We start from the raw sequence: 12,858 nt of genomic DNA on the forward strand, positions 1-12,858 counted from the left end.
GATGGTTGAGTTTATTTAAGCATCTGTTGATATTAGAGAGATCGTTTCTATGCGCATGCTTAAGGACATTGCCATATTTTTCTATTCGTACATTCTAAAGGGAACCTAAGAAATATAGCTTAGCACTTGGCATAGCATTTTTCAAATTATGAGAATTCTTCTTGAAGAAACAACTAGCCTATACATTTTTACTTTCATGAGAAAATGGAAATTCACACTATTTCAAAGGTTTATTTCCTTTTATTTTGATTGGTTACCGCTGTTGCATTTCTACTGAATCACAATGGTAATCAACAATAGAGCAATACCATAGAGTTGAGTATTTGCGAGTGTAAGTTTTGTTTTGGAAAAAAAGGGGAAGATGCAAATAGATGAGTGTGCGTGTGTATAATTGTTTATGTTTTGAAATAAGAAAAAGAAAAAAGGTTTTGTATGTTCGATGTAAATATGCATTTAATGTACTTTATGGTGTATTGTACAATTTCATACTCCCTCCATTCAGTTTTGATAGATATATTTCCATATGACACAATGACCAAGGGCACCACAAGTGTGCTTATCAATCTAATAAATGTCACATACTTTTTTGTTGGTCCTCCAATGTTTTAACTAGGAACTCCTTGTAACTAGTGCTATTTATTGCTAATACCCATGCTAATAGTAAATATAGCTATCATTTTTGAACATTTAAGTTTTTGAAATATAGCTATCAAAAGTGAATAGAGGGAGTATAAAGTTGGGAAAATCGATCTTTTATCTCTCACACAAAGTTACAAGTCTTAATTTCACACTAGCCTAAATTAAAACTTAGTAGAACAACAACAATCAAAGCTTAATAGAACAACAAAAATATTATCAACCGAATAGTCAAATGCAAAAAGTCAAGAAAATACAAGCAAACCCGAAACCAAAATCCAGGAAGAATTTAAAATTTAAAAGTTGCCTAAGTTAAGCATCAAACCATATATCGCCCTTAACCGAATTCAGCCCAGCCCAGCCAGTTCATCTCGCCCGAGCCTGTTAATCCGCCGTCAGATCCGAGCCGTCCGCTCACCGAGCAGATCACATATCCACCGTCAGATTTAGGTCACCCAGCACACCGGCCATCCTATAAAAGCTCTCCTCCATGTCTCCCCCTCACTCCCTTCCCCGCCGCCACGCTTGAGAGAGGAAGAGCGCGCGCGGAGAGCGGAAGCCCGGGACAAGGCGGCGGCCGGCGGCAAGATGGTGCAGCGGCTCACCTACCGGAAGCGGCACAGCTACGCCACCAAGTCCAACCAGACCCGCGTCGTCAAGACCCCTGGTAAGATTGGGCGTCTCGCGCGGTCGATCGCCCGGTGTTCCTGTCCCTGCGGGTTGCGGAGATAGGAATTTTTGCTGCGCTGCTCATGTTCGGATTAGGAAGTAGATGGATCGGCGCGTGGAGTTTAGTAGTATCTTTTTAGTTGCGCCGTGTGATTCGTCAGATGTCGCGCTGTTGCCGTTTAATTTTGTGCATTATTTTTTTCTCGGATCTTGACACCACGTTGATGTTGATTAGGTGGGAGGCTTGTGTACCAGTACACCAAGAAGCGCGCGAGTGGGCCCAAGTGCCCCGTCACCGGGAAGAAGATCCAAGGAGTATGTGCCGCCTACCTTTCGGTTTTATTTGCATGATCAGATGATCTTGAGTTATGTCGCTACATCATGTTATATGCATGGATTATTCATTTTGAATCCTACCTGATCAACTGAATTTTCAACCTAGCAGTTCCTGATGGAAAAATGCCTTTGAATGTGGCATAGTTTGTGGTAGATTCTGGTTCATATTCTTTTTAAGTGTGACTACAATAGGGAGACTGAAGTTGGTTGATGAATCATGCTTTGGCCTCCTGGGTAGAATAATCTTTATTTAGGGCTCTTGGCAAACTGTAGGAAATACCTAGTATTTTTTGAGTTTGCATCATTTAAATGTTCATTTTGTCAGAATTAGTTGGCCCGTTAGTAATTTTGGGCCATGGGAGTTTTATTTTTCTGATCCGGGTTTTACATTGATTTTTTTTAGCTTATAGCAAAGTGTGCTGTCATGTCATGTTTATTTGCATGCCATATCTAAATACTTGTATCTGCTATGTGCCTTAGTATTCATACTCAGATGGCGTAACCACATGTTCTTGTTGCAACATCTTGTGTTATGCTTGTTTTACTTGAAATCTTGAACTTGACTGGATCCTGTGGTCTTTGCTCAAGATTTACATGTCTTTTTTTGTTTTTGACATATTTTGCTGGCCGATGATTATAGTGATAAATGACAAGCATATGGCTGAAGTTTCATGTTGATTAATACATTTTGTATATGAGGCCTTTTTGTTTTAGTTCTGGTATCTTGAAATTCTTTACTCCAAAGAGCTGGCAATTTTCCTCTAATTTTGCATGCTTGTTTGTTATGCTAGATTCTTGTGATGATAATTTTGCATCTTTACTGTAAATTCCTGTGATGAGTTGGATTAGGATTAGGAGTAGGGTGAATTGATCCATGACTTCCATGTTTGTTTGCTGAAGATTAATGGCAAATTTTGATATTTGATATGTGATGTCCATCTTGTTCTAACTGACTGCCAGAACACTCATTCATCTTCAAATGAAGATTTTAGCGTCTTCTCATTCCTTTAAGGTGCATATTGCTTCCCCAGTTCATGTTATGAAGTGGCTGGGATGCCTGGTTATTGCTGGGGGTTCATGGCACCAACTTGTTACTGAGTGTCCATGCCGGTTGGTTTCAACTGATTGGTGACTGCCAGTTCAATAACTGGCAGGAATAGCGTTTATGAACTGAAGGGAAGTGGTTTTGTGTTGTAGCACACGTTGTTGGTTATTGTGTTATGTTGAACTCAATTACTGGATCCCATGGGTTTTTCTGGTTGTTGAGATGTTCTCTATTGATGTTGATTTCTAATCTATGCCGCTATACACCTACATTAGTACAATACATATATGTTTTGTTTATAAGTTCTCAAATTGCTGTTCCAGTTTCAGCCCATGTGCTGTCTTTTTTGTTTCTGATGTGGTATTTGGTCTATGATTACTCCAAAACATGACAAGCATATATCTGAAACTTTCATGTGGATTACGCCTAATCTTCTCTATGAGGCCCTTTGTATTTGTGTATTCTCCCCTACACCTATATTTTAGTTTTTATTTTGGCATGCAAGGCTAATTGAGCAGTCAAACTATTTGCTCCTTTGTTACTGTCTTCTATTTGCTTTCTTTGTCGGTGCATTCTTCAGGTGGTGAGGTTGGATGATGAGCAGTTGCATAGTTCAAATGATTACATCTGTAAGGACTATGATTACACTGAATTGTCTTTCGCTCCTAACTGACAACCTTTTGACCAACTGTTTTTGTCTTTCGCTCCTAACTGACAACCTTTTGACCAACTGTTTTTGTCTGGTAATCTTGGAGAATTCCTATTTACCACAATGTCTCGAGAACACACATTTATTTGGTTATGTTTATCTTATTTTTTGTTTTTTGTTTTTAAGATGGGATGGGAGTTTTATAACACACTTCCGGGCACATGAGTGTCTTGCACACAAGTAACCTAAAGCTTGGACGAAGCCCTTTGCACTTCATTTGTGGAATTATGCTTAAAATCATTCTCTGCCTTTTCACAGCCATAATAGCTTTATGCTGCATTCTGTATTGCCATGTAAGCATATATTGGTAGCTTTTACAACATTCTCTTCTCACTACTGGAAATAGGTAGTTTTAACTTATCAATTTCTCACAAGTTTGTGTTGCATTTGCATTATCATGGCTACAGTATGGACATTCTCATAAATATTGCACTTGCTTCGATTGCAGATTCCTCACCTCAGACCTGCTGAGTACAAGAGGTCCAGGTTGTCAAGGAACAGGAGGACTGTGAACCGTCCATATGGTGGTGTTCTGTCTGGTACCGCAGTTAGGGAGAGGTGAACTAAGCAGGACTTTCATATCTTGTATGTTATCAGTTTCCTTGATTAATGGTGAAATAAGCCATGCCACCTTGCAGGATCATTCGGGCATTTTTGGTCGAGGAGCAAAAGATCGTAAAGAAGGTGTTGAAGATCCAAAAGACCAAGGACAAGGCCTCCAAGAGCTAGATATAATTGCAATAGGCATTTTGCCACCATGTTTAATTCTCTCGAATTTGTTTCAGTATGAAATTTTCTCGTGGGTCTGAGAATCTTGCTAGATCGATGTGAGTGATTGAATTTTCGGCGCTGTTGCGTATCCTTTAAGTTTTGGAACTTGGGTGGAATGTTTTTCGCTTGGCTATGTTGATATCAGATATTTTTCCATTTGCCCTTGGTCACGGTCTAATCAACCTTAACATTACAGTCAGTATTTTAAGTTTAACTTAAGCTTAACGTTGTCAATTGTGCACTATAAATGTGGGCAATATTTAACATAATGAATTTGCTATTCACAATGGACAAGTAGGAAAACATGATGATTTAACCTGTTTGATATAACCACGAGTTTCTTCAAGCAGTTCACACAATGCTTTACTCATTTATGATGCCATGTAACACAGGAGTGATGCACTCGTGTAAGCTGAAGTGTTTGGAGGAACTCTCGATGCCAGTAACCACCATTAATGTCTTGCGTGGCCAAATTCAACAAATAATTCTTCCAATTGGGCTGGAGAAAAAGGGGAGAAGAGAATCGTATGATAGCTGAGATCACCAGGAGCGACTTTATAGCAATTCCGACAAAACTGTCAACAAACTCAAAATCTCCTTTGATCTTTGTTCAGCGAAGCAGCCAAAGATATTCAAAAGCAAGATTGCAAGCAGAAACAAAATCAGATGCACAATCCGGATGCAATTCAACACTAAAAGCTTGCACCCATGTTAACACGATCAGACGATTTTGCCTGACCATCATTGCAGCAATGGCCTCTCTAAATCACATTCACTTTCAGGTGGCGCAGTCAGCTCGGTGAACATTTTGTCCTCCCTGTTCTTCGCCCACAGCACCACGTAGAGTCCGACAAACATGAGCACAATCCCTAGAAAGCTGCAGCAAAGAAATAATCTGAACATTACTGTTTACTAGGTGTAAACAAAAAGAACTAGTTGTTTAGCTCAGGGTTTCAGAGGATGCAGTAGCAGCATTACCATCCTAGGCCGATCCATTGCCCGAAGAAGATTTTGAGAGAGATAAGCGCCGAGAACACAGTCTGGAACGGGCTGAACATGGACACGAGGACAGGCCCCTTGCGCCCGAAGCTCGACACCTGGAATGTCGTGCACAGGCCGATCACCACGCCTCCCTGCAGTTGCCAAAGTGGCCGTGTCATTCTTACCATAGCAATGCAGGTCACAAGAAGGTAACATCACCCACTGAAAATTCTGAATCTGGTGGATATGTGCAGATACCACAAAGCACAATTTCAGCAATGATCCTGGGGATGTTGTCTGCGGTGCCAGCAGTGAGCTTCCCCTCCATCAAGACCTGGATGATAGCGCTGAAGATCGCACCCATCATGGCAGTGATCGAGCACACCGACAATGGCGCAGGGAACCTCTTCAACGCTGCAGCCTACACCAGCGTCAGATTCAGGCATTCAGCTAAATTGCAGAGATACCAAATGTTAACAGTACTGTATGGAATTTTAGTACCTGCATGACAGTGTTGCAGGCGAAGATTGTGACTCCGGTCAGAAGATAGAAGCACCCAAGTATCCATTCTTTCCTGGTTTTGCCATCGGAGTGTTCTTCGTCCCCAGGAATGGACTTCGGAGATACACTTGGAGTGGAATTCTTCAGGAAGCTCACGCACATTGCCCCACTGAGGCACACCAGTGTGCCCAAGATCTTTTGCTCTCGTGTACTTGCACTTCCAATTAAACCTCTCAAACCTGTAGAAATTGACAATCAGCAGCAGCATACATGCATTTAATTTTTTAACCGATTCTGATGCTTGTGTTTCAGTAATTGAGTCAGTAACTCGGTACCTCAGGCAGGCTGCAATGACGAAGATGAAGCCAGGGCCAAGGTTCGGCATGGCAGAGGCGATCGCCGGCGAGGTCCGCTCGACACCGAGCATCATGAATACTTGATATATGGACACCCTAAACAATGGAATGGCATTTGGCATATGAATTGCTTGCAGCATCTCGCACTAGAATTGTTTGCCATGTAATGCTGAACTGAGGAACCATTATGTTTTATGATAGAAAATAGGGATAATTTCAACAGTGTCAACCTACGTGCACCAAGCTGAACAATCAACTGATTTAGGTGAACTGACCCGGCTATTGGGCTACGTGTTGATAAATTTCATAAAAATTAGTACCTCAAGGATTCAACATTCAAAGATGCTTGCTCACCAAGCTCAACAACATTGAACAGGAACTGAACTTTTTAATAGAAAATAAAATCAGCATTCGTATAACATTTTCATTCTCTGGGCAAAAATGCCTCACCCTCCAAGTGAAATGACGACGAGCTGCAGAACCAGCATGGGGCTCCACACTTTGGGCCACTTCTTCCTGAACGCGATTGGCAAAAGGCAAGAAGGCACCAAATTAATCAGCCAAAGCTAAACATGGGATTTCACTGTAAACAATTCTAGCTGCCAAAGCTAGCTAAATCACGCGCCATGGACTGAACGCACACGCACACCTCTCGAGCGCGAAGGCGAAAGGGAGGACGACGACGGAGGAGGCGGCGCAGGCGACGACGATGACGAAGAGCGAGGGCACGCCGGCGGCGAGCAGGCCGTCGAGGAACATCATGTAGAGGCCGTAGATGCACTGCACGGCGAACAGCCCGCAGATGGTGAGCACGTCGGACCATGGCATCGACACGCCGCCGCACAACATCCTCCCTCCTCCTGATTGGCCGATCAAAATGAAGGTTGTGGGCTGCTGCTGCTGCAAACTCTCAGCTTCAGCAAGTGTGTCAGTGCCTGCGCTTTTTTTTTCCGAGCAACTTCGCGGGGGGAGGTCCCCACTTACTTTTCATTAATGATTGATGGAGGCGCAAGTACAACGCAAAGTATAGAGTGGACCCACCATACTGGGTCGAAAGTATAGAGGAGAGGGGTGAATCTAAAGATGATCTGCTACCCAATTCTTTCAGACGAGGTCAGTGCCTGCACTGGCCCAAGCATGTCTATATAAATATATTGTACAGTGATCTATGAGTGCTTGTGTTTGATTGTTTACTTAAATCACTTGCTTGTTCTATTGGCGTCAGTAATAATAATAGAAACTACTAAGTAGTTTTCCCCTGTTCGGTTCGCTGGAAAGGACGCGGCTGGGGCTGGCGCTGGACTCGCTGGAAATCCTGAGGCTGCGGCTGGGCCCAGCAGCTCTAACCCAGCCGAACAGGGGCAAGATCTGGAGGTGTGAGATAAAAGAAAAATTTATTTTATATTATTGGACTCACACGCCTCTCGCACATATTTTTGGGCTATGTGAAATAGATCAATTATTTACTCGTCGCTATAGACTACTCTTTCTTATTTTTTCATTATCACATCAGATCTAACAGTTAAATAGCTAACCATTGCAGACCCCTCGCAAGAGAAAGCAACATTATTAACACTAATAATGTCTATAAATAGTTTATAAATAGACTACTACTCTGCCGACTAAGAAAGATGGATCATTTCAAGCAGGACCATACAGAGATTGGATAAAATAACTTGTGCTTCTCGAAGGAGCGAGCAGCAGGATAAGAAATGTCAGAAGCTGTGGATGGAAGCTTGGATTTGGATGTCAGAGGCCTCCACGCCGCCCGGGGAAATGCGGCCGGGGCGTGAGCGCGATTGGTGGCGAAGCCTTGGAGGCGGAGACACGTGGGCACGCGAGAGGAGCCGACGTGGCACCACGTGGCGCGTGGGGAGCGGCCCCCACGGACCACGCCCTCGCGGACGCGACACGAGGGCAGGGGCTGCCTTCAGGAGGACGGATCACGGAAGCTGCTGATCCGGCTATCTGAAATTCTGAATTGCTTCATCTGCTTCACCATTCTCCATACCTGAAGGTGATCTCTATTGACGGCTGCTAAGTATAAATTTTAGACTGTGTATAAATATATAAAATATAAACATCAATATAGTAGTAGGAGTTTACTACTGACCATTTTCACAAGAGTTGATAATTATTTGTAAGGTGAAATGAGGCAGAAAACACACTTCAAGAGCAAGGAAACACACTCCTCAATCCAAGGCAAAAGACGTCGACCAATCAGAATGCGCCATTCAGCGGCACATGGATTCATGGACCCACTTGAGCAAATTACCAACTTAGACAAAAATTATTACCCGTGGATTAGTGATGAGGGCCCACCTAGTAGTCACCCAACCAAAGTTGGGCCGATTCGAGGCCGGCCGATGGTTGGCCGACCACCCCGGTCGGCCGGCCGGCCCACACCACCAACCGATCTCAGGCTTCGATGTGGCAGCTCCCCATTGGTCCTAGAAGTCGGTTCTGGGAGGATCACCTGCTGAAACCAACCTTGCTGGTCGTGGCTCCCTCCTATATATATATATGAGGAGAGGGGCTCCATTTCAACACATCCATCAAGTGCTCTCACAAGCCTCCTCTTGCATTAGAGTTGTGTTAGATTAGGGAAGGGGTAGAGGTACTCAGGAGGGGCGCCGGCATTCGGCGCTCTTCTCCATTTTGTACCTCTACGAGAGTGAGGGAGTAGTCGGGAGAAGTGCTGGGTGTCGGCATTCTGCTCCCAGCTTACCTCTACGGATGCTGGTACATTATTCGGTATTTAGTAAGTTTTCATGATTCCTATCTCTAATATTTTACTTAGTATAGTAGATGCTAGTAGTGCTTGTAGTTGAGTGAGATGAGTTCTCTTACTCGCGGGTTCGTCGCTCTGTATTCGTACAGGGTGTTGTAGTTTGCTACAGGGTACCAAATGTAGTTAGACTGCAGTAGTAATCTATAGTGTAGACGTGGTGCCTAGGCTAGAGGTTATCATTCGTTTGCCTTATATCCCACGGTTTGTTAGAGGTAGGCCGTAGGTGGTGACAGTCTTATTGATCTTTCGTAATCCTCCACGTTCCGATATAGCGTAGAGCTGTTGGCCGGAGTCGACTGACAGACCAGTTGTAAGCCGGTGGCCGAAGCGAGTATTGTGCCTGACAGACCAGTTGTAAGCCGGTGGCCGAAGCGAGTATTGTGCCCGAGAGATCGACCTTTAACTCAACAGTAGCACTATAGGAATCCTCTTTACCCTTCTACCTATCTTGGTGTGTCCTTAGACCTATTAGAATAGAAGAGAGTGCACACACATTCCCTGTGGATTCGATAACCCTTGAAATATTCTGAGGTGAAAGTTACAACGGTATCCGTGCGCTTGCGGATTTATTCGTGACGCTGAAATACCCAACAATCTCTTCAAACGCTGACAAGACGAGCATGCCTCGAGTTCCTTAACAGCAAATCTTTTCTATTTGTCTTTTCTATTTGTGTATAATCCGACATCATCACAGTATCGATCTACATTCTACAAGCATTGTATGTAACTGTAGTTCATGCAGCTAATTGTCTCATGCAACCATGCTAACATTTCTACGCTCAGAACAAGCAGAGAAACAAACAACACGGCACGCTGCAGCGTCCGTCAGATGTAGTCGCCCTGTACAATCTTTCTCGCGATGTACTTCCCCAAGAAATCGAACCCGTGGGAGTAGAGGGCTTCGATCTCCGCACGCTTGCCCCTCTCCACCATCAGCGTCAGCTCAGCTCTGTGACTCTCCTGCAGCCAAAAAAACAGCTTAAATTAGATGTCGCATAGACCCTTGAAGTATAAGTACACACCATTTCCCCTCAAAAGAAGAGGTGTATGGCCTCAAGTCACAAGGCCAAATGATCAAACATCAGGCATTGGCAATTGGCATTAGTGCTGTAAATACACACCTGTAGGAACTTTGATGACAACAAGCTTTTTGCAATCTGCGAATCACGTGGTTTCAGCTCTTGGAATGCACTCTCAGGGATAAGCTGCAGATCATCCCCTCTTAGCCCAAGCCATTTCACATTGCAAGCTGAACATGGAGACAAGATCATTTTGTTCAGCAGTATGCCGGTATGAGCATCATAAGGGTCTGATAACTCAAAGAGAGTACCATACCATATCTGTATGACTCCAAACCCATTGATATGCTTCCATATTTGTAAGTGCACAGTATAGCAAGCCCTGCTGGGTTCCTGAAAATAGGGAAATCCAATATTATTTGAAATGGTTTAAAGAATATGAATCAAAATTCTACTATATAGTGATCAGCACAGGAAAGGGCTTACCAGTCCACTAATGCGAAAATCGGCATATTTGGAAAAGTCTGGCTCAATCGATGCAAGATAAACCTGTATCATAACAACAAAGATAAATGGGATAAGCACACCAGATAACCAAATGTTGTCAACAAAATATTGGAGATTATATAGAAGAAAATGTTCTCTATCACATAAGATGTTTTCTTTTTTCCCGTTGTTCTTCCAGTTTGCTTTGCCTCTAAGGGTTCTGTAAACTGATTAGCATTTCTTATGCTTTATGTAATATAATAACACATAACTCTCCTACATATTCAAGGAGAAAAAAGAACCTTGTGGCAATATCAGGATATCCTTTTGCAGTGATCAGGATGCAAGGAAGCTGATTATACAAGCGGTCTTCAGCTAGCCTCTGGAATATGGCATCCTATTTTAAACAAGAAACAAGTAACATATCAGCCAGTAGTAAATAGAGAGGAATCCTTTCTAGATTGCAAAAGCAAAATTGGTACCTTCTCCACTACAATGATATAGCGAGCATCTGAAGACAAATTTAATTTGCCCAATACATTCAGGTCTCCAGTAATTGCATGCCCTGAAGCTCCAAGAATGGAACAATCAATCTGTTCTTCATCTGGTTCCTAAGGTAGTTTAAACATGCAGTTTAGGTGCGTTGCGAAAAGATAAACAAGAGTTTATCATGTATTTCCTCGGTGGATAATTCCAATAATTAGGACATATTTATATAAATCAAGGGCACACATGCAACACGAGGCGCCCAATCAGTGCCCCTCTGCTTGATGCCATGATTCCTAGGCTCTGTCTTGTACACCGGAGCAAGGAAACTACATCTGCATAGGAATACGAGATCTAATTAAGATCATGGTACACGTTGCTCAAGCAAGAATCAAATGGAGTGGGGGATTTTGTTGACCTTGAATGGCTCGGTTGACGTGGCGCTGACAGCTGAAGTACTTGGGCGACTCCGAGAGGAGCTTGTAGAACAACTCCCGTTGGTGGACCAGCTTCCCCTCCCCCAAGATCTTGTAGCACATCTCCATGACCTTCCATACTGTCCAAAACACACAAGCATTTCAGCCGAATAAAAATGGGCATGACGAAGCAGAGAAATGTGTCCCCAAGATACTGAAGGGATACATGATGACGTGACCATCACCTCTTACAAACGCCTTTGCGCTGCTTTCTCTCATCAGAGACCTCTTGCAGAAGGCGTACGAGAGATAAACTGACGAAACGTCGCTCAGCAAGCTGCTGCGCAGGCTGCAGTTGGCAGAGGTCCGGCTAATCTGCCATGCAAATAAAAAAAAAATCCTTCAGAATGGTTTGCACTTGCACTGTTGCACACTGAATCGACCAGTGGTAAACATACTATTCACAATGCATTTGCCATAGCCATTTGAAATTATGAAAATGGAATGCTACAGACCGCAATATTAATAAGGAATTGCGACGATCGATTAGGAATCAAAATCCTGTCGGTGCCTCCCCCCCCCCCCCCCCCCCCCTGGATGAAATACGCAGACGGAGCCAAATAAACCAATTACTGCAGCAAGGAAGGAATGGGAGTTTCGGTTTGGCAACTAGCCTACCAGTGGGAGGACGGAGATGGCCGGCGAGCTGGGGGAGGCGAGCGCGGCGAGGAAGTTGAGCACCGCCACCTCGATCCTCGCCCGGACCTGTCGACAGCAAGCAGGACAAAGTCCCCGTCAGCGCCCACAAAATTTTCGACTCGATCGAAGGCGGACGAAGGAACGGGCGAGGAGGAGAGAGAGGCGCCGACCTCAGCCGGCGCGAGGATGTCCGCGGAGCAGAGGCGGCGGTCGGCGCCGAAGAGCGACGCCGCCGCCACGTCCGCCTCCGGCGCCGCCATCGGTGACGGCGCTGCGGTTCGCGGCGGAGGCGAGCCGAGCCGACACGTCGTCGTCGCGCGTGGCGCGGGCACTGGCAAATGGGCTGGGCTGAGTTGGGCTTCTGGGTCGGAACTAGTTTAGGCCTCTGGACAACGAAAAGGCCCGCAGAAAATGAGGATGTGCCCCCAAATATTAAGAGTCATCCGTGTGGCTGGCAGTCAAATCATCACACAAAATTAAAAAAATTAAGAAATAATTTTTAATTATCTTTTGTTCAGGAATAATTTTTTTCTAACATTTTTTTTGTGTTGCTGGAATAATTAAAAAATTATTCTGGAACAAATTTGATTGGATTACACATGTAGGCTAGTTTGTTAGGCCAATTTAGGCTCAAAACATAAAATTTGGAGTGTGGGAGGTTTAGTGTGACAAGTTTGCTGGGGTCACACGGGTTACCCCCAATAGCGCGCCCGATGTGCTCTCTCCAATTCCCTATTGTCTTGTTCCCAAAAAAAGTTCTTATTATCTTCTTTTTAAAAAAGAATAATTTCTACCTATTTAGTTGTGGTTATATTTTTATTTAGTTTTGTACTAAGTTAGATTATTTTCAATTTAATAAGTTCAATAAAGAAGAGTGTCAACACTTATGACACCAAATAGATACAAAAAAAAATCCTGGTGAATCTAATGAAACTTATTTGGTACCATAAGTATTAT

The 12,858-nt window shown here is 43.7% G+C and overlaps 3 protein-coding genes and 1 non-coding gene across 5 annotated transcripts; 2 read left to right on the forward strand and 2 right to left on the reverse strand.

The window, feature by feature from the left end:
* Window positions 1–1,122: 1,122 nt before the first annotated feature.
* On the forward strand, window positions 1,123–4,324 carry LOC120711441 (60S ribosomal protein L34-like). The gene is made up of 4 exons (XM_039996961.1): window positions 1,123–1,303; window positions 1,541–1,620; window positions 3,844–3,953; window positions 4,034–4,324. The coding sequence occupies exons 1-4, from the start codon at window positions 1,225–1,227 to the stop codon at window positions 4,122–4,124; spliced, it is 360 nt and encodes a 119-aa protein (XP_039852895.1). The 5' UTR covers window positions 1,123–1,224; the 3' UTR covers window positions 4,125–4,324.
* LOC120639361 lies at window positions 3,271–3,367 on the forward strand. Its single transcript, XR_005661366.1, has one exon. It is a non-coding gene; the product is annotated as a small nucleolar RNA snR60/Z15/Z230/Z193/J17 (small nucleolar RNA).
* A 583-nt stretch (window positions 4,325–4,907) lies between the features above and the next one.
* LOC120713177 (WAT1-related protein At5g47470-like) lies at window positions 4,908–6,853 on the reverse strand. The gene is made up of 7 exons (XM_039999184.1): window positions 6,654–6,853; window positions 6,455–6,520; window positions 5,984–6,100; window positions 5,809–5,887; window positions 5,371–5,568; window positions 5,145–5,299; window positions 4,908–5,043 (listed from the first exon to the last, which is right to left on the reverse strand). The coding sequence occupies exons 1-7, from the start codon at window positions 6,851–6,853 to the stop codon at window positions 4,908–4,910; spliced, it is 951 nt and encodes a 316-aa protein (XP_039855118.1).
* Window positions 6,854–9,391: 2,538 nt separating this feature from the next.
* Window positions 9,392–12,255, reverse strand: LOC120711442 (meiotic recombination protein SPO11-2-like). 2 transcript variants are annotated; one of them, XM_039996963.1, is made up of 11 exons: window positions 12,072–12,255; window positions 11,881–11,967; window positions 11,448–11,577; window positions 11,205–11,342; window positions 11,033–11,121; window positions 10,783–10,911; window positions 10,603–10,697; window positions 10,301–10,363; window positions 10,131–10,207; window positions 9,917–10,044; window positions 9,392–9,744 (listed from the first exon to the last, which is right to left on the reverse strand). In XM_039996963.1, exons 1-11 carry the CDS (start codon window positions 12,159–12,161, stop codon window positions 9,739–9,741), a joined length of 1,032 nt encoding a protein of 343 aa, XP_039852897.1. In that variant the 5' UTR covers window positions 12,162–12,255; the 3' UTR covers window positions 9,392–9,738. The 2 variants fall into 2 exon arrangements, with proteins under 2 accessions (XP_039852897.1, XP_039852896.1); XM_039996962.1 differs by having other exon boundaries at window positions 9,392–9,755; window positions 12,072–12,252.
* Window positions 12,256–12,858: the final 603 nt, after the last annotated feature.

Source organism: Panicum virgatum, chromosome 6K (assembly GCF_016808335.1).
Source record: "Panicum virgatum strain AP13 chromosome 6K, P.virgatum_v5, whole genome shotgun sequence".
NCBI lineage: Eukaryota > Viridiplantae > Streptophyta > Magnoliopsida > Poales > Poaceae > Panicum > Panicum virgatum.